Genomic DNA, 24,004 nt, shown 5'->3' on the forward strand with positions numbered 1-24,004 from the left:
TGGCGGTTTCCAACTAGATTACCTCTAAATTGCTGATGATCACTAAATCGCCCGCTGACAAAGGTCGATATATCATGTGAAGGAGGGATGCTTTGACTATTCAGTTGAAGCTCAGTACGCGACCATGTGAATAAACAGCTGCATTGTGTAAAATAATGCGAACAAAAATCGAATGGGAAAATATTTACTTTAAATTCGAATCGACGTTCGATCAAGCTCCAATTAAAACATATACTGCATCATCGGCACAAATCAGCATAGTAAACGGTATAATTTTTATTTAACATGTGAAAATTGTACGCTGATCTTCGAGAATAATATTTAAAGAATTCCATTGGCATCACAGTATTTATTTATACTAATATTATTACGTACGCTAAAAATTAAAATGTATATTCTGTAAGCGTACTGTGTAATTATTAAATCGACTGTGCACGTGTAGATCGAGATCATATTTCAATCACAGTGATATGGTTATGAATTAGTGCAAATATTTTATAGAGCACAATAAAATTCCGTTCCAAAGTCGAAGCGTAAAAATCGATATACAGTTGTATTCATAACTCTTGCTTGTTACTGGTTAAATCACGAGGTTGAATTCTGTCAGCGTTCCACATAAGATGATAGAAAAAATTGATCATTCTTTCAAAATTTTTCTTGCTAATTCTTTCGTCCATAGCATGAATGCTGAAACGAATAGAAGTTAGTAAATTACATTTATTTACTTTACGCCACAACTGTATTTCCTACAAAGAAGGGCACGAGATAACATCTGCGGCAGTGTTACATGAGATCACTTTTCACTTAGTTAGAAGGTCACAAAATTACACAAAAAAAGACCCAAAGATACCATCACCCGGATGTCGATAACAGCGGATTCAACGGAACTAGTAATCAGCTTGGAAATTTTCTTGCTGGAAAACAAGGGATTGACGCACAAATATGGACACAAAGTATCTTTACAGATACCTTCAATAGCGTGAACAAATCCTGAAACCGACAAAATTTGTGATAAAATACGGCCCGGGTACATATCAAAAAGTTATTTATGTAATAGCGTCTTGGGAGACACTCTCATATCCTGGACATACAATACAGATTTCAATTTGTTACTTGTTATCGTTTACGATAACACGCCCATTTAATCGAGTTCGGCATGTTATTGTCCCCCTATATGCCCCCTTAAATATAATTTCCTTCCCCAGTAAACGAAAACTTGTAATCCTTGAAAAATAAAAGCAAAAGTACTTACGTTGCAATGTCTTCTATAGTTAGTGATATGGGATTGAATCGATATATATTTTTGGTAAAATTTAAATAACACCGCGTGTCCGTATTTGCAACCAGTGTCGCTAGAAAAAAATATCAAATAGTTTATAAGATGTCAAATCTTGGTAATCTCGCTATTTATAAAACAGATACAATAGTGAGATCGCAATATTTGAAAAGGTTATTTAAGCCAAAATTTCACTTGAATTTTGCTTTTCGTCTGGGTTGATCATGACCTCGAAATCACCGACCAGGATTCATCGGGTGGCATAATCTCTAGGTTCTTCATATATCTAATTTCAAGGTACTATTTATTAGAAATTACCTGGTACAATCACAACTTCGTCGAAAATCTGATCAATCGTGTCTGAAATTACTTGATATGGCAAAGAAGTTGATCGATCGAATGGGGATATAGGATGGGGTGGTTGCCGGCGAGTTATATTTATTTGAACTCTATCATCATTTATAACATTTTTGTTGTGTTTCATCACCTAAAATCGTATAATTGAAAAGTTGTCAATCATATCGTATATTGACAATTCACATGTATCCTTATTTGAAATCCGCATGTATGTGAAATATAGCCTATACCTATAAAGTACAGTGATTTGTTTTAATATGTGTTGAATGCGGATCAACATCGAACCATGAGTAACGTGAATCTTATAATAAATGGCATCTTATTGATGATATCTAATTAGTCAAAGAACTACTGCATTTCTTAATTAAGAAAACCTATCTTTCTTGACGAGCGGAATGTAAATAAGGAAAGTCAACCTTCTGGTGACTCTTTGAAATGCCAAATAATGCATGTAATTTTGGTAATTTCAAACCTGTGTAACTGTATCCATATGATGTGTCCTTTGGTTGACAACAGCCCAGGCCGTTGATGGAATAACATTAAATTTTTCTCCTGCTCTCATAATTGTAACCGCTGTTGTTGTACGAACTACTCCTTGTAATTTGTTATCTAAACTAAAGAGTCTCCACCAAAGCGGCTAAAAATAAAGCAAACTATTTAAAGGCCGTGCAATACCGCAGTACAGGTTTTGTGCATGCTGTGATATTTCTGAAAATCCAACGATTTCTTTTGAAACAACCGCCCAGTTGCACTGGTTTGAAAAGCTGGATAGTCTGAATAGATAAAGATTTGAAGAACTTTTTTTACTAAGTGATCAAAAGTTATGACGCAATGGCCGAAATGACTTTGAAGATGGTTTCTCTGTCTAGCAATATGACATCAGTATGAAATTGGGTAACTGAAGCGAACGGTCAGTAACCATGCCATCCTGAAGCTCTCGGTATAAAGCAGGGATTCCTAACCTTTTCATCAATGCTATGGACCCTTTAATAATTTTCTTGTAGATTGTAAACTCTACTAAATAAACTGAGTCTATCTATAGTGCTATGGGCTATGGCCAAATGGTCTCTGGGAAGAGCATCTTCTCATCGTCATCACTCACATCATCACTGAAACTGTCTCGAAAGTGGAGGCTGATATATGTCATAATATATACTTTATCGGATACTACTTGCAAGGGTAAGATGTCAAGAGTGTTAAATGTCCAATTTAACTTGAACAACACACAACTTGAATAATTTTTTGTAGAGAAAAATCTAATGATCCATTTGAACAGGATATTGTCTGACCACGTAGTCCAGTGGTTCCCAAACTTTTTCAAAAAAATTGTCTGACGGACCCCTTGCAATTTTGTTTTTGTTTTGCGGCCCTGTGCACTAATTGACTAAAATAGAACATTATCAAAGAAAGACAGAAAGATATCACATAAAACAAGATCACAACAAAAATAAATGCTTCACACGGTGTAGTGCAAAACATATCTTCACCTGCGTTTATCACGATAAAATTACATACGATTATCTCAATTTTAATTTTAGAAGACATTTTGAAATTGATAATACAGAGTTGAAAACGTAAAAATATATGCCTACCGTTACCGTGTGTCATTGACACCTAAAAACTAAAACGTAGTGCCTTTCTGACTGCGCTATATTTAACGCTATCCACCTTTCAAAACAAAAGCGTAAATCAGCATTTAGAAACGGAGTGGCATACTTTATCAACTACCTACTGTAATTCTCTCCTATAACAACAAGCATGCAAAAAGGCAGCGCCATCTACACCTCCAAGTGCAGTTTTAGGTATTTAGCGGGATTTCCAAACAATGGCCGCTATGGCTAAACGGCGCTCCAGAAGCATATGTACCAAGATGTCGCACGACCTGAACCCTAACCGGTACACAATACCATGTTCAGTTTGTGCGCCATCTTGGTGCACATAGATTACTTCTGGAGCTCCGGTTAAACCATGGCGACTGACTTTTTAGATGCCCCAAACCGGTACCACGACAGCAAATTAAAAAATCATGTCGGGTAAAATTTTGATGCCGTAACCAAGGCATGTCGAATGTATTGGCAGGGCTGCCTGCCCCTGTTGGTGACAAACAATGAGTAGGTTGGTACTTTTTTTGGTATATTAAACAAAAGTACGGCGCATGACTTTGTTAATATGCCGATAATACTGATTACTAAATTATAGCGCCATTAAACCATGGCATGAGACGCCGCGGTTTGTTCTTGGCAGGAGCTGTCATAGCTTTGTGACGTCACAATTGGGAAAGCCTAATCGAAACAAAAAGTGAAGAATCAGTGTCCTCAGCAGAGATTGTAAAGCATCATAAAGCGATAAATGTGTCTTTCCAAATTTAAGCAGTTAATTTTTGCATTATCAAACTGTGAGCCATCCAACAGATTTCTTTCGCGGACCCTCGGAAAGTACTTCACGGACCCCAAAAGGTCCGCGGACCCTAGTTTGGGAACCACTGACGTAGTCTGACGTATAGAATTGTCAATGACGAGTAGTACCATCTTTCCTTCTTTTAATATCATGTATATGCAGAGCTCATGGGTACCCAAAAATCTGTGACCCGTGGTGTCCATGAACACCCAGCGGGGACCAGTGGTCAGAAGTATTTTTCAAATAAACTTAAAAAACCTAATTATCGATATTACTCACATTGAACAGCCATAAGTTACAGGCAAAGACATTTAGAGGAAAGCTGAGTTCTGGTGCCAGAGAATCAAGAAATTCCGCGACAATGGAGTCAATCCGTCCCGGCATTTGGTTGTATTGAAGTCTGAGAAATGAACATTTGTTTCTAATAAAGACTAGGTGTAACGAGTTGATTTGACATATTTCTATTATGCGACATACTATTGACAAATAATATTTAGTTTAATTTAAAACAGAATGAGCTACATAAAATAATCGTATTATATGGGCAATTACAGATTTAGATTACGGTTGCAGCATGCAGCATGCAGAGTATCTGGTTAACGAAATTTATTTGAGATTATTCATACAAATTTGAAGTACAGTACAGTTCAAGTTCAAATCATATATATATATAAGGTGATAGCCAATTTGTTATCATGTGCATAATGGATGTACTATCTGTATAGGAATTTGGATCATTTGGATATTTTTGTCCGTACAAGCGGTATGTTAGTCGTTGGTACAAGAGACATTAACTTCATAGAGCTGTAGTTGAACTAGCATCTCAGTCGGAATTACTCAGTCTTGTGGGCCATGATTAATTAATTCATTTTTCACCCTGTACCTTGAAACAGCGTTTCCTAATACTCCTACAGCAGTTTCGCGATGGGGTATCGACGAATGTCCTCCATGAATTTCAACACTTATATTCAGATTGATGAACCCTCTCTCGGTAACTCCAATACTACAAAATAAAATCGGTCGGATATATATTCACAATAGCATGCTATTACGGACATCAGAAAACTATGAACAACCGTTGAGTTTTTGCTCGCCAATCATATGTTTGCATGAAAATATATCACACGGGGTCACAGAGACAAATTCGAATAAAATTCACTTGCAACTTACACTGCTAGTTCCTTATTTGACCCAGGAATGACGTCTTTCATCACCACCATACCCTCATCCAGTACAAAATGTAGTTTATTAACATCTTTTTCTATCAATCTTTTTGCTATATGTGGAGCTCCATCCGGACCCAGAACCTTTATATATTATATAAATGAAGTATGTATATGAATGAAACAAATACCACGAAGAAAAAGTTTAAAATGTTTGCAACGTTTCAATTTATATACTATTCTAATTCTAACATATACATCAGAAGGACTCATCTGATATTAAAAGACCAAATTGGCGCTCCAGGAGTGTGTGTACCAATATGAAAGTAACTAATTTTGTTTTGTAAAGAGACTGAAACCTATGGGCACTACGGGAGTACCACCAAATTACCTCTTCGTCATGTCCGAATCCCAAATAGAAACTTCTCTTAGGCAAAATCCCACGATGTAACAGAAACTCTAATGCAGCTAATTTTGACTGTAAAAATAAAATTTATTATTTTTTGCAGAAATTGGCATAATTCCGCAATTAATGAGTAGAAGGCTTCGTTTACGACTTTTTACACAAATTTGAATATAGAATACACTACAAAGCTTATTGAGGTTATTCCTGCAATGTTATGGGAAAAGGTAAAAATTAATAGCCTGCGTGCTTTTTAATACTACTAGAATTCAAGGCGGGAAGATAAATTAATAGATGCAAAAATCGATAAAATATATGAAATGTATTTTGAGAATATTCAAAATAAACTGTCTACGTTTTGGCCATTTGCCATAAAAGTAATTTATTGATGAAGTTAGATCGGCCTTACTATTAGGCTTCCTTTATCATCTATTGCCCCTCTTGCATACACGATTGTTCCATCTTTATTTTCCGTTGCATCGAACGGGTCGGCATGCCATTCATCTTCGACAACAGGCACAACATCCAAATGAGACGCAAGTAGGTAAGGCAGGAGGGTCTTGTCTCTTCCTTGTACATGAATCAGAAGACTGTATCCATTCACTATTTCATATTGCACGTGTTTGGATTTGAATATCTTCGGATGAACTACACAGACAAAATAATGCATAAGAAATCTATGAAATTTAAAATTTATCAGGGATTGGAAAATGCTTTCCCTTTATGTCGGCAAATTGTACTACTGGCCAAATACATACATTTTCGATACCGTGTGTGCCATAATAATTTTCATCTATAAACATAAACAAAAACAATCGTCACATTGAACTACGAATTATGGCGCACTCGCGACTGGGTTGACTGTTTTAATAATGCTCGTCAATATATACCGGTATATAGTTTTTCGCCCAGGCACTTTGACGCTATATAGCCAAATTTTCTACGTTGACATTTTGATGCCAAATTTTCAAATCAATTACTACTAGCGGTGGGCGACATACAACTTTAGCAAGTAACGACATACAACTGACATGTGCTCCCGCTTACGCTACTCATGCAAAACACACGCCGTACAGCAGCCATTGTTACGAAATAAATTCGTGCGCAGATAATAAATTTATGGCCAATGCTAGTACTTTATTGATTGTAATACATATCCAAATTTTACTCGCATTTCAGCTTAAAAAAGATATTAGTTTTTACCGTTTTGATAAAAAAAAAACTGCGCAAAACATTGGTTTTATGTTCAAATACACAGGGTACAACTTTTGATGGCATTTACTACTATTTAGTATTTGGTATGATTTTCAAGTTAATGATTGCCTATTTCCGGCAACTTCCAATGAGACCTTTGTGCTACCATCGTACCAACTGTTAAACAAACAGCTTCAATGTATTAAATCGGAAATTAAGCGCACGTAAAATGTGCATTTCCTATAACAAACGTATGTCCTGGCAAATTGAAAGATAGCGACATTTACGCATGACCTTAGGCAACTAACAAATATCTTAGGTTATACTTGAGAGATAAATCGGTAGCCAGTGCCAAACCGAATGGTGGTGACGCTTTATACCCAGAACTACTGGTCTTTACCTTCGATCACATAATTTAGCATTTGCTGTATTTCCGACATCTCATGGGTTACAGTTCTCATCCGAAGGGTATCTTTGAACCTTTCCCATATTACATCATTCAATTTGAAATATCCCAATGTTTCATTCTTGGCGCACTTCGGCAATTTCTTTTTCGTAATATTGACTAAAACGAATGTTCGTATAATGCATACCAGGATTACTACGCCGACTATCATCGCAAAATACTTGCAGATGTTTCTGATCTTGGCCATACCTTCTAACGGAAAAAATTTCAACTAAGTAAGTACGTCAGATAACTAACTATTCAGTAATGCAACAACTCGGATAAGATCAGTCTAGTTTCAGCGGTTGACTGCGCAAGTCCACTTTAGAAACACTCGAAATTATGCGTGTCTGCTCTAGATAGCAGCGTGTTGATATGACGTTCACTTTTAATGCTCGTCAGTTGTCACATTTTGGTCAACGTCTATATCCTGATCAATGTGATTCTTATGCATATAGCAATGACTATTCTGAATAAAAAGACTAACTTGGTGGCTTCACACGCGATATATTGAAATAGTCGGTATTAGCAACGCGGTTAAATGGGAGATCTAATACGGATGGATGCTTTCATTCTTATTAATTCATTCAACAGACGACATCAGAATGATCGCTTCTATTATTACTTATCGATCTCGATCGGTAAGTATGTTTATAGGTATTTGTCTGTTAGAAACTTTCGTATGCCAGGAGTCGATTTCAAATTTCCCTAACTTCACAGCGAAAACATCAAGTGTTGTATGTATAGGGACCAATGAGGGGGTGATATTGGATATATTCTCAGACGTACGCCGAACAGTGCAAAAGAATTGATCGGAAATTTACTGGTACCCCTTGCTATTCCAAACGCGGCAAAAAAAAAGATAAATTAAATTTATCGGCATCAGTCTGGGCGCTTTTCAAATAATTCCATTAGTCTTTTCGTTAAGTCCCTCTTCAGACGGCTTTTCCCCAGCCTATGAGTCTGAGAAAATTAAGCTGCCAACAAAATCATTACATACACCAAGATATCTTTAAAAGAGATTTTATGGCTTTATGCCTTTTATTTCACTTTTTTAAAAAATTATTAAGCCCTGCTGTTAACAACTTTATCATGATTTCCTTTGGAATAGGGCAACAAAAAATCCATTTGTTTGGTCATGTTCCGGAGTGCACCTGCAAAAATAAAAATTCAATTTACAGAAAAATGTAATTGACAATGTATGATAGTCATCAAAATGAAATCTTTTTACTTCGGCCACGCAGGCACAAAACTACTGAAACGCATGCATATGATTTAAACTTGTTTTGCTGATTACCTATTTTGTAAACGATGTTAGAAAAAAAAGGACAAGATCAACATATTACTTAAATCTCAATTTTGCAGTAACAAAATATGAATCGTTTTGTATACAAACACTCCTATTCACGACATTCGCCTTGGACGCAAGCTTGATATCTAATAGGGCAGGGGTGGACAACCCATTTATTCGGCATGCGAGCGAACCCTGGAGACAATATCATTCTCCTTCAGATAAAAAGTTTCAAGACTCTGAATTATTAGCAGCATTAATTTGGTTACATTCATACGTAATATAGTTCGTCTGTGCCACACATTTCTGCTTGATTTATGAAGTTGTACAGCTCGTATTGGTTAGAGTTTCCCACTTACTTACTGTTATAAATTGATTTTGAAAGAAATATAAGCCATTACGAAAGGGATTACAAAAGTGAAGAGCAGACAACAAACTATTGCGTGATTGGGATGCAATTTATGAAAAATTTTCGTGTCGTAAATTTTATGCCCACTTACTGTGGAGCGTATTGTATATATATATACATATCAACGTTTTATGATTTATTAGAGCTTACCAACTTCTATTCAATTAATCACTTACAATTTTTTCTTTGGTCTAACCATTTTCCCCTCGCTTGTCGTTTGTCTTTTATGTAACTTATATACATTTATTCAAATATGCCTTTTTTATAAATTTATAGTTGAGTTGTTTTTCTTTTTTTTTCTCTATTATATGATTTTAGTAAAGTTGCGTTTGCTGCGAATTTTTTCAATGATTCAAAATATGTTCATCATAACGACTATTGCATAGTCAATGTTTGTAGCAAATGTAGTTATTTTTTTACACTGAACCAGTAACAGCGCTTTAGGTGTCGATGCTTGAAGACCTAATATGGTCCCTCGCGACTCCTGTCGCACAAATATCATTATTATTATATTTATTTATTGTACCAATTTTTTGTGCATATGATGTTTTTGTGACGACGAATAAATGATTGATTGATTAAGAACTTTGCAACTGCATTTCTGTTTTCCTCTACGTATGCTTGTGAATCTCTGTTCTCACTTATGAATTTTATTAAGTCCTGTAACAGGAGTAGCCTAAAACATGAAATCCATAGTTCGTGTATTTCTTTGAAAGTTACAAAATATAAACGAAATGTAAAATCTCTATCAGCAATACATGCAGCAACAGAAGTCTCACTTTGCCGGGAAACAAATTAAAATAAAAGTGCTGGAGCTACATAAATACTAATATTACCGGTATATAAATGAGTATTATTCGCAGTTTCTTGTACCTTATACACTTCTTGGCCTCCACTTCAAAGCCATCTATAGGTAAACCTCGATTTTGCCATTCAGGCAATATATGTACTAATTCAAAATGTGGATGTTTCTCCAATGCTTTCATAACAACATTCTCATTCTCAATGGTGTGTATGGAGCACGTAGAATATACAACTTTATTGACCTAGAGAGAGTAAACAATACAAAAAATATGATGAATCTCATTCAGTCAAACCATATGCATCACTTGACTGCTGGTACACAATGAAATATCCGCGGCAAAGATAAACCTACTCAAGTTTTCAGAAGTTTTGGGAACTTGGAGTTGCTACATACCTGGGGTTTTTAGCGAGTCATTTGCAAGAATTCTATCACTAATCTCTCCTGTTTGGTTGAGAGCTACTTTGAGCAAACTTAGGCTATATAAAAAGCACAATTATTTGAATTACGAAATCGAAAACTTTTTAGTTGTGGAAGAAAATGAATCATTCCAGTGATTGCAACTTGTAGATGTAGATGATACCTTTGGAAATAGAAGAGCATGATCCAGAGCTTGTGATTGAAAATTGGCTAATGATTGAAGTCGCGATTCTGAACTTGATTTATCATCATTTGTTAGTGAATTTAACCTGAGAAAAGCAGAAAAAATGATCATATCTTCAAGATAGCAACTGTGAAGTGAAGAAAATTAGATCGAAAACAATGCCATGATGTATACACTTTACAGTACACACGATTACTGGTACTTCTTTTACACAAGGATAGGATTTACATATTTATCCCAGGGAAGAGGAAAGCCATTGAGACAACGAAATGATATAGCGAACCACAGGCCCTCGTTCGGAACCAGTCCATATCGGGTATGGGTTTAGTCCAGCAATCCTCTCCGACATAACTATCTCCCACAGGATTTGAACCTACGAACCAACGCAGGGTAATCAGAGGTGCTGTGGCAAGCATATTCCTAACGCTTAGCATGATGCGCCACACCGCCGAGGAAGATGAGTAATTAGGTATATCTAATTTAGCCCAAAGTAAAATTCAGACTTCTTATGTTTATGTTTCATTGATTTCATAAAGAAGATTAGATACATCAATCTTACTCAATTTTATCTTTGTTTGTATCCTACCTATTGTGTGAAGTTAAAAACATTCACACAAGCAATTATATGGGTACAGTATGAAGGCAAAGTATTGTATACTTCGCTTGTAAGAAAATATTGAGTTCAAAAAATAAATATATTACATTCATATAAAAAAAGAACTTGCATTGCAATGAAAACAAAACTGTTATCGAGACAAGATACTATTGTAATTCGGCCCCCTTACAAATACTGACCTATTCACAATTCCAGATCCTGAACAAGATGGGTCAAGAAGAATCTCTGTTGCTTTGCAATATTGTGGATCATCATGTTTGACTTTTAAAAAATCTTGCACTTTTGTTTGGCAGCATAAAACTCCTGCTTTAAGCAACATAGAGTCCATTGTACTTAATCTTTGAGGGCTTAAATCGAATGCAAAAATTTTTCTGAAATATAATATTTAATTAGCAAGGGAATTAATTCACTTGTGTTATTAAAATAGGCTCCCATAACATAGGCTTGCATAGAATGTGGAACGATCATGTACAAGCGGACTCAAGGTCCTTGCTGGGATAATAAGCAACCAGTCCCTGTTGCCTTAGTCATTGCCATCTTTAACACTGAAACAATAAGTTAGTTTTCTACAAATTTCAATTAGTAGTTATGATTTTGTATATTCTCCAGCAGCGTTGTCTAATAAACAGAAATCCTACTGTCATGTTGTATTACAGAATAGAAAAAATTGGCATTGATTAACGGAATTAAATTCGAAGAATAATGCTACCCTGTACTCTGTATAAAACTTGAAGTAAAATGGTCAAATCTTACCCCCTGTTGGACATAATTGCAGCCATATGACTTGTTTTATTCCCAGGAGCTGCACATGCATCAATTACTACAGAACCATTAGTTGGTGATAATATATAAGCGGGTAAACAACTTGCTTTATCTTGAAATATAATTTCACCCCCTTTATACAATCTGTAAGTGGAAGAAGTGAAAAAAAATGGGAAACTTTCAAGGTTCGCTAAATAGGATGAGTGTTGAAAATATTTTGATGGAACAGTATCAAAATAACATGAAGAAATCGCAAGATGCAGGTGTTATTAGTGAGTCTCTTTGTCATTCAGCATAAAGATTGAATATAAAAAATTTCAATTATATTTGAATACTACTAATTCGTCTATTTTGTCAAGCTTTATACTAATTCAATCATTGCAAATTTATAATTTCCATCAATAAAATCATTAGTTTTGAAAGTATTGTGCAATGTTTTTCAAATTAGTTGAAATATTTAAATTTCTCGTATAGGGTAGCCTATACATCAGCTTACCTATCATTATGTAAATCAGTTCTCGGATGAAAAACCAACAGATATGGAATAACAGAATCAATCATAAATTCATTTTTCTGTAGTTGATGAGGAGATCTAAAAAAGAAATTAATTTCTCATTATTAAAATCCGTTTAAATAATACCTAGTCTACCACCCAAATCCTTGATTGTCATTTAATATATTCAATTTCGGACAAAAATCAAAAATTCAGCAATTTTACAAATAAAAAAGACAAACATACCTTGATGCGACGAGAGTATAACCAATCTTCTTGAAATATTCAACAGCGTCATCTTTCGAGGTTAGCAATGTATTGATTCTTAAATACTTTGGAAGATTGATAGCGTCTTTCAAGTCCTAAAAGCCAAAAAATACCAGAATTTATCAAATGCTGCAACAATTACACAAATATCCATGTGGGTACGAAACGCAACACTATAAATACCACCACAAAGAATAGGCTTGAAAAGAGGGCAATGATATAAAACACTTAGTATTATAAAGATACTTTTTGCAACAAATCCTCATTTGACTTCACTTTTCTTTTTACTTTCATCATAGTCAATGCAGAATTTAGCTGTGACTTTCTTGAGTGAATAATCTTCTTATATCTTCCCCCACATTGAACACCTCGTCCAAATAAAAAGTCATGTGATAGAACCTACAAAAAGATTTAGTTAGTAAATACAATATCAGGAATCAGAAATGATAGATATATTCACGTTACAATTCACTTAGTTCATTACTACAATCAGAATCTGATATAGATGCAGAATCGACCTAACTAGAGCATATTAAACTTGAGCAAACACGAAATCCCTATTCAGCATAACTTGTTAGTTCCCAATATATTGTTAAAAGTTCCTACCACAGATAGAGTAGTAAATGAGTACAGAAAACTGTCATTCTAAACAAAACTGATAGATATTCACTTCAAGACAGTAAAAATCAATAAACTGGAATAGTATCCATTTGAATTTCAATGGACTGAGAGCTTCGGTAATTGCTTCAAGACATTCTCTAAACTATAATATTGATGAAGCGGTACTAACCAAGGCCTCATATTTCGATATATGCGTTCCTTGCATAAGCTTGGTTTTGTTGATGATTTCCATCAGTACATCTTTATATTTGAGTGTTTCAACAACAAGTGCATATAGCTGCTTAACATTCTATAAAAAAACACCAAACTTTGTTTGAAAAGTATTAGCGAGAAAAAATTAAACAAACCTTTTACAATTTGTCTACATAACTTGATACAACACTTGATATATATTGGAAGTCAGCCAGCTAACTGTTAATTGACATTTAAATGAATTTACCTTATATTTGGATGCAATAACGAGAGATTTGACAGATCCTTGCTTTTCTTCGATGCTCTTCAAGACGCCTGATGCCGTTTTATACAAAGCCATTTCTAATCCTGATTTGTGCAAGTACATACATATTAACAAATGATTAGATGAGTGCCCATTGAAATTGTTAATAGGAATAATGAGGGGAAATCTGATTCACTCATAAGGACCATGCAATACCACCAAACTACTTGAATGTGTTTATATGAAGTTGAATATTCAGCCATCTTATAAGCTTTGGATTCATTAACGAAAAGGATAGGATAGGATTTACATCATTATTTATCCTGGTGGAGAGGAAAGCCGATAAGACGGCTTAATCATATGGCGAACCACGGCCTCTCCTCCGGTTACCAGTCCAGGTCGAGTATGGGATTAGTTAGCCAGGTATTTGTTTTCAGAAGCATGGACTTGGTGGTGGAGGAAGCCGTGAACCACCCTACGGCGGCGAGGAGTTCAGCAATCCTCTCGCACATGATCATCGCCGAATGGGATTCGAACCTGCTATCCCACAAAGGGTAATCAGAGATGCGGCGGCGAGCGTATTCCTAACGCTTAGCACGATGCGCCATACCGCCGAGTCAATGTTCATTTAATCACCTGTGTGGTTGAATAATATATTTTTAAACAAAACAAGGGCATATTTTCTAAAATAATGTGAGCATGTTGCCGATGACTGCAATATAAGTTGCGGTTGTTAGTACCTCAAATCCATTTAACAGAAACTAAGCATGTTACCAACGGCCTCAGATACTAAGACCAAAAGGTAATTTTGTCCTTGATGAAATCGATACACATGCTAAGTCAAGTACCATCAGGTCCAATCATAATTTTAGATTCTCTTTATTAATCTTTTTGGTTTTTAATGCATCAAACATAAGCTCATGATATTCTTCTATTATTCCTTTCACAGTATGTGACCAAACTTGATCACACTCATCTTTTTTTTTCATGAAAATAACACAATAATCTTTCCCATATTTTTGAAAATCTCAACAGAGCTTATTATAAATCTGTAAATTTACTAGAAAAATATCAGTGATGAGACAATAACACAAGTAAATAAGTGTGCATAGGATACCAATCAATAGCGATATCTGTATATCAATAAATGTAGACCTAAGATAGTGTTAATAGGCTACTATATTATTGTTAAAAATGATATTCCACATAGTGAAAAATGACTGAAGAAAAGATAGTGAGGATAGAATAGACGCATGCTTCAAATATCATGACTGAAACAAAATCTGTCAAATACCGTAGTTATGGAAAACCAAGCTTGTTTTGAAATAAATATCTACTGTGAAAAACATTGGTAGGTAGAATTGACTTGAATATTATTTCTCATATAAAAAATACTTTAGATCTATTAAAAAGTGACCTGAAATGATCTAATAGGAAACCTGAAAAAATTTGATGTTATTACAGGGCGTCTGGTGTTACTGGGGCGCTCCAGATAAGGCTCCATCAAAATGTCACTGCCCCAGGCTTCGACTCCAGGTCTGGTTATTATTAAGCACATCTGAATAATAGTTTAAATACGGCTGGCCAACAGAAGTTGATTACAGTTACACGAGTAATACCATGACAATATACCAAATACACATTTATCACAACTTCATAATAAATTTGCCACTGGTTGGTTACAGCTTCCTCCACCATCAAAAGTCCATGCATCTAAAACAAAATGACTGGCTAACTAATCCCCTACCCAACATGGACTTGTAACCGGATGAGAGGCCATGGTACACCATGTGATTAAGCTGTAAGTACAAAAATGGATGAGGTGGAGCAATAAAGAAATGCCCTGAGTGAGAGAAATTAATGATAACACAGTATAGCAGCAACTACGACAAAAAGAGTTTTCATTCAATACGCAAAAAATGCAAGAAAAAAATTTGGTATTTTGCTTAACTTTCCTTATTAAGCAATTATCTATAAGTACGGACACAAAATTAGTTCTGGGTCATATACTTAAATCATCAGAAGAGGACTCATAGAAATTAACAAATTTTTTCAATAATTGCAAACATGATTTAAAAAATTAAACGAGACGCAATATTTTTTTAAGATCAATAATAATCTATTTCATGTGTAAAATAATGATTTGGAACGACCAGCAAGTATAATTTTAATTTTGTACAAGCAGGGTTGCCATTTGTATTTTGCCATCACTTGAACCTGTCAAGCAGTGTCCACATGCATTGGTTGCAGTCCAGTCCACAGCGGTAACAGGAGATTTATGTTCAGGTAGAGTTAAAACTGGTGCTAATGTTTCTGTGGCATTTTCTATTTTATATATTACACCTTTGGCTCCTTGAGGCATCAAAAGATTTTTGCCCTCGGGATCAAGAACGAACGAGGAGTCTTTCTGATTCAACTTATTACGATCAGCAAAATGAAATATAGTCGGTTGATTCGAAAACTGATTTAAACTCCAAGCTAGTAATAAAGCATCTGAACCAACACTATACACAAGAGTTTCATCATGAGAAAATTGCAATGAACAAACTCTCCCTCGGTGGGCATTCCATAAATGAATCACAGTAAATGTCTTCATATCATAAAGAGCAATATTACCAATAGAATCTCCAGCTATCAATAAATTTCCGTTATGATTATATTCTATGCATGTAATTTCACTCAAGCGATCTTTAATAATTCTGTGTGACATCCGAACACGGCTCGATTTTATATCCCAAACTGTCAATATACCATTGCCAAGCCTTTGTTCTGGCACTGGTGACACTGCAGAGGACGTGATAAATGAGGTCCCAGAAGGGTGAGATCTAAGATTAGTAATATAGATTTGGGAATCCTCTATTGTAACATCTTCACAAGTTACACTTCTTATTGTATCGAACAATCGTATAGTACCATTCACAGTTCCTAATAACAATATATCAACAGGTTTCTTACACCATTCCAAACATCGAATTGGACTGTTCATCATTACCGAAGCCAATGTGCTGATTCTGGGAGAGTTTTTCCATACTTTAACAACTCCCTGTGCATCAAGGCTTCCTACTGTTGTACCATTTTCATCAAATTTGCATTGTAGAATACTTGAATGATGTTCTAAGAAAACCTCTTTGCTAAGTAATAAGAATGGTTGAATTGCGGTTGTAGGCATTGATGAAGGCAGTATTTCATTACCTAAAATATTAGAAGTATCCAAGCTACGTTTCTCAGTTTGTGAAGGTTCTCCAAGGGAAAGCTTATGAAGATTGTTTACAAAATGGTGCGATGATACAACATCATTAACAGCGGTATTGCTAAATCCACTATTCTTCATCTCCTTTTCCAATGATGTTTGTTTCAGAACGATATTGCTTTCATAGGATATTTCAACATTATTAGATGGACTAACACTGATTTGCTGTTGTTCATCAATACCAATTTTCTGATGCTTGTCTATTGAGATTACTGCACCAATACTTGCTTCCTCTGTTGGTACAATGGATGGTTGTGAACTCGCCACAGTAGTTGTTGTCCCTGAGATTATAGGATCCCGCTTTTTCTTTGAGCCCAAAAGAGCTCTTCTTTCTTCTTCAAACTTTGTCATTTTGTTGGTGAGAATATTCTCCTTGGAAGACTGAGAAACAAGCTTGCTGGTTGACAATTTTGGTGATGATGTCATTGACGTATTATCAAAACTGGCAACAGAGTTTATTTTATCTTCTTGGCTTTTACTTTTCTTTTTAGTGTATTCAATGTCTTTAGGAGAAGAGTTTCCAGTACTGTATTTAGTTTTGAATTCAAATATTGGGCGTTTCTTTGACTGGTTTCTAGCTTGAGTCTGGTTGGCCAATGAGCCTAAATTTCCCATTGATTCAACATATCGAGGAGGATCAATACCTTCCAATGATTTAAAATTGAATTCATTATTAACTTCTTTCCGTCTAAGCATTTCGTTTTCTTTTTCCAATTTAAGAATACGTTCACCATCATCTATGCATGCATTAACAAGCTCTGGGACTGGCATGCAAGAGAATAGAGATGCTAGTAAATTATGTAGAGATACAAGATATGTCTCTGCCCACTGTCTGGTAAAATAGGGAGCAAAAGTGGGATTGGTTTCTGGAGATTGTAGATAGGGTAAAATGTACCAATCTTTCCATTCTGTGGTATCCTCAAAGTCTGAGGTCATCCACTGGAAAAAAATTTGCAACTCCCTTTGTTTCGAATTCTGATATGTTCGGACAACATACAGGCGATACAAGCTTGTCTCAAAACGTTTAATTGTATTTTCGTAACCTTTAACAAAACGACAAAAAAATGTAGAATTCAAATGATTCCAGTATTGTTTCAATGCAACAATGTCATATGTGCTGATATACCGGTACAGCAACAGTTGCTGTAATATTTTATCTACTCGAAATCCTTTGTCTTTATCCGATTTTAAATCACTCTCCAACACTTTGACAGTGCTGTTGAATCCTCGAAACTTTAAGTAGTCTTTTACAAGCGAGTCTATATATTCAGTTCCAGAAAGCCATGACATGGTTGAATATAAAGAATGTCTTATATGTATCACAGGACTAATAAAGGCTATGCGCAAAACTTAAAAAACTTATGGCCTGTAAAACAAGATTTATAATGATAAGACAGCTTATTTTAATATGATGGTCTGGCAGTACACCAGTTATATATTCTTAACTGTAGCAATTTTCGACCTCTATTGATTCGCGGAACACTTCCGATATCATAAATTGCTTGCGAAAAAACAGATGAAAATTTCAGATATTTCCGAAATACTGAAATACAAGTTCGATCACCTAATAATTATCTCGCTTCTTGTCTTAATCAATATAGGCATAGAAATAGCGAAACTACCGGTACTAAAGATTATGACTTGAGTTAGAGAAAGACCTAACAGATTTAAATTAATGGCTACAAAGATCTAAAATACAAATAGAGGTTCAGAAACTCAGTTCTTACCACTTCATGGCAGCTCCTGCCACGAACGAACCGCAGCAGCTCTTGCCATGGTTTTATACCGGTAGCGCATATTCAGAAATCAGTATTAACGGTATATTCACAAATTATTGTACCAGATTTTAATTGATAATGCGGAATTATATCTACTTAAACCATAACCCCAAATCCACCCAAACTGTAGCCATAAAAAAACGTTCCAACTTACCAAATATTTGTCACCATAAGGGACAGCCCTGTCTTTACGGTCTGCCGTGATTACGGCAGCAAAATTTTACCTGCCATTGGTTTTCAGTTTGCTGCCGCGGTAACGGCAGCTCGTCGATGGTTAACTGAATGGCTCGTCATTGGTTTGTGGCAGCTAAAAAGTCAGTCGCCCTAGGTTTGGCTGCAGACGCCACAGAATACTTAAAACTGCACTTGGAAACTCAAGCCACAAAATGCCGAAATACTGATGAAAATTATCTAAGCCAGTCTGCAAGTAGCTAGAAACAGCAATGACATTTTAATGCAATATCAGCTCTTTTTTCCTGGCAAGGATTGAAGAAGGACAAGCACAGTCAGTTCTTCTTCATCAGTCAGTCAGTTGTCAGTTTCTGACGTTTTTTGGGTATGAATAACATTGGCAAATTACGACTACCGACAAATTCTATGATATCATACAACCTCAAAATGAGATTCAGACATCTTAAGAGTTTGCAGTTGCACTATGGGTTCCTAAATCAACTCATTTTAAACCAAATACAAGCCCTGTGTATTTTGATTTCTACTTTATATATATATATATTCATTTCCAGCTGTTACTGCCGTATAATGGGTTTGTTGCGCCACAATGAGTTGGTTACGGCGAGCCATGTTTTGCAAATAGATATCTTGTTTTTCAAGACGCGTGAAGCTGATTTTGTTATCAAAACAATTTTTCCAATCAACAAACCTTGTAATTTATAACATGTTTGTGGCCACCTCAAAATGGCTCTGGGACTTAGCCTACCAGTGGGCCATGGTCCATTGGTTGCAGTGATTTCCCTACACCCCCCCTATAGGGGGTGAACACCCCCCCTAAAATTTCAAACACCCCCCCCTAATTTTGAGGTGCGATTCCACACTGAGGGGTTCTAAACCGCAGTCTGCGGGCCAATTACGGCTCGCGTGACGATTTAAAATGACCCGCCGAACTTGAGTGAAATAGTTTAACCCTTCATGTGGTACCTTTTGAGTTTTAGATACCGTCTATTGTTACATCATTATCACAGTTTAAGCACGTTTATTTCGTAACAATTGAATTATTCCGGTATCTTATGTATACGTATGGGTATTAGGATTACACACTGCAGTATTTTAGATATCAGCCGTATATTAAGAAAGCTTAAAGATGTCACAAAACGAAAACTAGGCACTGAAAACAGACTTTTTTAGATGAATGACAGCGTTGTTTATTTCTTTATTGAAAAGAATCAAACTTCAGCGATTTGTCTTCTTACCAACAAAATATTTCAGTTCTGAAGGAATACAACATTATGCGACATTATGATCAGTTGACGAGCTTATTCCAAAATTTAATTCATACAAAAGTCAAACAAACATGTTCAAAAAAATTAGAAATGTGTAACAAAACAAGCCATAAGTAGCCATTCATACAATGCCAGATGAGCAAGTAACTTCATTAGTCACTATCAGTTGCAACTTGCTAATTACTTGTTGAAACGTAGTAGTATATATTTACGGTTGAAAGCCGTGCTTGTTATCTATTCCCCGGGAATTCTATCAGCTAAATATTATAATTATTGATTTCATTACATAACAAACTGCGATGTTAGGTGTATCTAAAATCAAGCTTAGAGCCTATTTTGGTGCCTATTTCTCAAAATTTTCTCACGGCGCTTAAGCGCGCCCTGAACCCCAGCCGTGTCGTCCCGCACTTTTCCTCGCTCCCCTTTTCTGGCCCTACAATTACATTCTGCTGTGGATTTTGGCTCGCGTCAATCAACTTGGGGGCCCCCCATGTAGCCTACATCGTTTCTTAAATACATACCATTTTTTTAAGAATACAAATAGCCTAGTTTTATATCTAACAGCAAATTATTTACCACCCCCTAAATTTTGAAACACCCCCCCTAAAAAGAAAAGCTGGGGAACATACTGCATTGGTTGTGAACCAGAGGTGTAACAGGACTTCAATTTGACTAATACATCATTATTTAAAGTCTTCGTGCGTGAACTGCTTGCAAAATTTATAAAAACAGATATTAAGTCTAAGGAATGAAATACGGAATCAAAAATTAATTATATTCGGGCACAATACCACGACAATCTATGTACATAGATGTGTGGTCAACTGCGCGATTATTATTAATTTTTGATTCCTATTTCCGTATTTACAAAATACAACGACGATCCATGGACTTGAAATGTGTGGTAAACTACCCGATTATAATTAATTCTTGATTCATATTTTCGTATTTATAAAATAATAAAAGATATGCTGACATTGAAGTGCCCGAATATAATAAATTTTTCATTCGTAAAAAATTGTCGCAAGTCAGAAATAGTATTTATACTTTATCTCGCTTTTTTGGCAAATAATTTGGATAATGGTTGGTATTTAAAAGTATGGACTTTTACTAGGATGATTTTTTGTTGCGCAAAATGTTCAAATCCATGACCGATAGCACTATTTTAAATGCTTGCCGTATTAATTTAATTCTGATAACTAATCACTCATGGTATATAAAAATATATCGCAGTAATCTGCAAATATGAAATGCGTGGTAATATAGTCATGTTGTAATGTAAATAACGGTTATTCCATTGTTTGTTGTATGCAAATTCCTTCATATACTATAGTTAAGCCTCAATTACTTGATTTTATTCTCAAATTTATTCGAAATTTCATATATATTCGAAAATAATAATTTCGAATGTATTCGAAATAGTGAACTATTTGGTATTGGCCATCCCCTCAGGACTGAGGCAATTTGGTGGAACTGAATTGTGAAAATAAGCGCAGGAAACAATTCTATTGTACCGTCGTAAACAGTGCTGCAACAGTAACAGCACTGGTTCCAGCAGTCCCACACCAGAATATGTGACTGTGGTATTTCACTTATTGTTATATTAAATTAAGGCTGGACTCATCACAGATTTTTTATCTACAAAATATTAGTACAATAATTTGATAATTTGACTTCGGATTATACATAAAGGAGAACTTTGTACACACAGATCTTTGTCATCTCTGTGATATATGGGCTCATTATTGCGATAGAGCTTGCTAAACAAGGAGATACTGAGCATATATTTATGCTAGCAGCATAGTGTAATAAGACAAAGACATTTTAATTGCATCTGGATTACAATAAATAAGAAATGCTTTCAGGAATTTGCTTGAACACAAAAAAGTAATTAACCCATTTAAAATAAACCTCCAACCGAAAACGACTTCGAAAAAATAAAACTATTCCTATAAATATCAAAGACACTAATAACTTTTGACTAAAACTGTTATAACCAAACTCGGGCTTTATTATTATCTTGGATTATGTTTAATTTCGGAATTCCGAAAGTCCAGATGTACATAATAGACGCGGTGCTCACGAGGGATAATTGGTCGACGCTGTATCTCGATCAAACACGGTCGTTGGAGTTAAGGTAAGACGACATTTGCATATTAGGCTCGACCGGGTATAAAATCTGGCGCGTGTTAATGTAAGACAGTGCACAAGTTGCTATTCCTCAAGTATTATCTACTTCCATATGTGCGTTATGATAATTGCTGGAAATAACCTAAATGTTTTATTCCCCGCTTGTATCGCGCTAATTAGGAGAAATTACTACATTTCTTTTATGATTACTGCTGCAAGAAGTGTTCTACCATGTGTTCCCTCATTTCGCTTACCGCCACTCAAGTGGAGGTACAACGAATGAGAATGAAATAGCATAAATAGAAATGCCAGGATAAAAAACATGATATGCAATTCAAGAGTCCTGCTGCACACTGACGCAAATATATTTCTGTAACGTTTCGTCTGACCAAAATCAGACTTCCTCAGACAAGCAGTTTACAACAATGACAAGAAAAGAGCAATCATGCAATTTAAATATGGCGATAAATAAATTTGTTTGAAATTAATTGTGACCAAACAATGAAAAAACAATTATTGCTATTCAGAAACAGATTGCGAAATAAAAAAATACGATCGGTTCTCAGCATGGAATAATTGTTCCGCGGCGTGCTTGATTTCACAATAAATTTCACTAGAACATTTGTCAATGTGTTTTAGGTCAGATCTTGGTAGTCAGGGTCCTTTTAATGTGATTCTTTTAAAGGCGTTGAATTCTTTTTAGTATTGCTTCTAAATTCTTTTCTTGTGGTAGTTGTCGAGTCCGGAGTTTGGCAGGATCCATTCCGATACAGAAGTCACGCGAAAAGGCTAATATAAAGATCAGTGTAGGTTGCGCGAGACTAACTCCCAATCCTTTCTCTATGCCTTTGCGCTAGTGGATCCGTATGCATGTAATGAAAGGATGCTGTAGCAGGAATAAAATACCATAATATGGAATTCAAGAGTCCTGCTACACACTAACACAAATATATTTCTGTAACGTTTCGTCTGACCAAAATCAGACTTCCTCAAACAAGCAGTTTACAACAATGACAAGAAAAGTTAGTCTCGCGCAACCTACACTGATCTTTTTAAAAAACATGATCGTCAATTAACATGCCCAGCGAATGAACTTGTTCAGTAATAGTTCCCTTCAAATATATACGCGAAATATTTCACTCTCAACGGAGTTTAAATTAAATTTCAATCAAAATTAATTGTTTTCTAGATGTCGGTATCTGATCGTTTATCAATTCATGTCACGGCGTACCATAACTTAGTCGCAGAGAAGTTGTGCTGTTGCAAATTATTAACAAAATTGCAACGAACTTTCTGGTAAACGATGCATTTAATTTTGCGCGTGATAGAAACCTAGGTCATTCAGTGGAATACTCAACTGACAGATTGAAGGAAATTAATTACCCACACAGCCGTCAGCATCTCGAGTGATGATCAGGGTGTGTTGCGCTGAACTTGAAAATGAATGAAGGCAGATCAATAAAAGTAAAATAACGAAAAATTCATGTTAATTGGAGTGTTTGTTTTTCTACGCTAAACGGCTCTCTTTCTTTCGAATCGCGTAAATCAGATTCGAAAAAAAATGACGATTTGAATCGATTCAATTCATAAATCTGAAAGTGGCATGCCTACTCATCACTTCGCTTTCGGGGTCTTCATCTAATCTCACTTTCGTCGGGATATGTTTTGGCTATTTAACTCTCCCAATGTTCGGTATTTTAGTGACTTCAACCGCCTCAAAATCGATAGGACAAAATATTATCTACCGTACTTCTTCCTTTTTGAGTTTCGCTTCTTAGTGACCTCAGCCATATGATCACCCGTCGGAAGAAATTTCTTCCACTTCTTCCTTTTAGTGTTCAGCTTTTCAGTGA

The 24,004-nt window shown here is 35.5% G+C and overlaps 3 protein-coding genes across 4 annotated transcripts; all 3 read right to left on the reverse strand.

Moving 5' to 3' along the window:
* Nucleotides 1-258: 258 nt before the first annotated feature.
* On the reverse strand, nt 259-7,744 carry LOC120328133 (N-fatty-acyl-amino acid synthase/hydrolase PM20D1-like). Its single transcript, XM_039394542.2, has 10 exons — nt 7,191-7,744; nt 6,006-6,244; nt 5,585-5,671; nt 5,201-5,337; nt 4,914-5,033; nt 4,310-4,430; nt 2,106-2,270; nt 1,595-1,763; nt 1,253-1,352; nt 259-687 (listed from the first exon to the last, which is right to left on the reverse strand). Exons 1-10 carry the CDS (start codon nt 7,441-7,443, stop codon nt 558-560), a joined length of 1,521 nt encoding a protein of 506 aa, XP_039250476.2. The 5' UTR covers nt 7,444-7,744; the 3' UTR covers nt 259-557.
* Nucleotides 7,745-8,242: 498 nt separating this feature from the next.
* LOC120328134 (28S rRNA (cytosine-C(5))-methyltransferase-like) lies at nt 8,243-14,535 on the reverse strand. 2 transcript variants are annotated; one of them, XM_039394544.2, is made up of 11 exons: nt 14,385-14,535; nt 13,540-13,640; nt 13,270-13,389; nt 12,726-12,878; nt 12,459-12,574; nt 12,216-12,311; nt 11,711-11,863; nt 11,137-11,328; nt 10,321-10,426; nt 9,809-9,981; nt 8,243-8,389 (listed from the first exon to the last, which is right to left on the reverse strand). In XM_039394544.2, the coding sequence occupies exons 1-11, from the start codon at nt 14,398-14,400 to the stop codon at nt 8,326-8,328; spliced, it is 1,290 nt and encodes a 429-aa protein (XP_039250478.2). In that variant the 5' UTR covers nt 14,401-14,535; the 3' UTR covers nt 8,243-8,325. The 2 variants fall into 2 exon arrangements, with proteins under 2 accessions (XP_039250478.2, XP_039250477.2); XM_039394543.2 differs by lacking the exon at nt 14,385-14,535 and having other exon boundaries at nt 13,540-14,044.
* Nucleotides 14,536-14,592: 57 nt separating this feature from the next.
* LOC120327595 (WD repeat-containing protein 91-like) lies at nt 14,593-19,231 on the reverse strand. The gene is made up of 2 exons (XM_039393923.2): nt 18,719-19,231; nt 14,593-18,152 (listed from the first exon to the last, which is right to left on the reverse strand). The coding sequence occupies exon 2, from the start codon at nt 18,074-18,076 to the stop codon at nt 15,704-15,706; it is 2,373 nt and encodes a 790-aa protein (XP_039249857.2). The 5' UTR covers nt 18,077-18,152; nt 18,719-19,231; the 3' UTR covers nt 14,593-15,703.
* Between the last annotated feature and the right edge of the window lie 4,773 nt (nt 19,232-24,004).

Source organism: Styela clava, chromosome 7, assembly GCF_964204865.1.
Source record: "Styela clava chromosome 7, kaStyClav1.hap1.2, whole genome shotgun sequence".
NCBI classification, from domain to species: Eukaryota; Metazoa; Chordata; class Ascidiacea; order Stolidobranchia; family Styelidae; genus Styela; species Styela clava.

What these genes read in the sequence shown, in the direction of transcription:
- LOC120328133 (XM_039394542.2), bottom strand. Translation starts at nt 7,443, where the DNA reads ATGGCCAAGATCAGAAACATCTGCAAGTATTTTGCGATGATAGTCGGC. An exon ending in GATTCGGACATGACGAAGAG is followed by an intron (nt 5,338 to 5,584) that starts GTAATTTGGTGG and finishes TAATATATAAAG; the next exon opens with GTTCTGGGTCCGGATGGAGC. An exon ending in TTAGGAAACGCTGTTTCAAG is followed by an intron (nt 4,431 to 4,913) that starts GTACAGGGTGAA and finishes TTCATTTCTCAG; the next exon opens with ACTTCAATACAACCAAATGC.
- LOC120328134 (XM_039394543.2), bottom strand. Translation starts at nt 13,659, where the DNA reads ATGTACTTGCACAAATCAGGATTAGAAATGGCTTTGTATAAAACGGCA. An exon ending in TTATTGCATCCAAATATAAG is followed by an intron (nt 13,390 to 13,539) that starts GTAAATTCATTT and finishes GTTTTTTTATAG; the next exon opens with AATGTTAAGCAGCTATATGC. An exon ending in TATCGAAATATGAGGCCTTG is followed by an intron (nt 12,879 to 13,269) that starts GTTAGTACCGCT and finishes ATCTTTTTGTAG; the next exon opens with GTTCTATCACATGACTTTTT.
- LOC120327595 (XM_039393923.2), bottom strand. Translation starts at nt 18,076, where the DNA reads ATGTCATGGCTTTCTGGAACTGAATATATAGACTCGCTTGTAAAAGAC.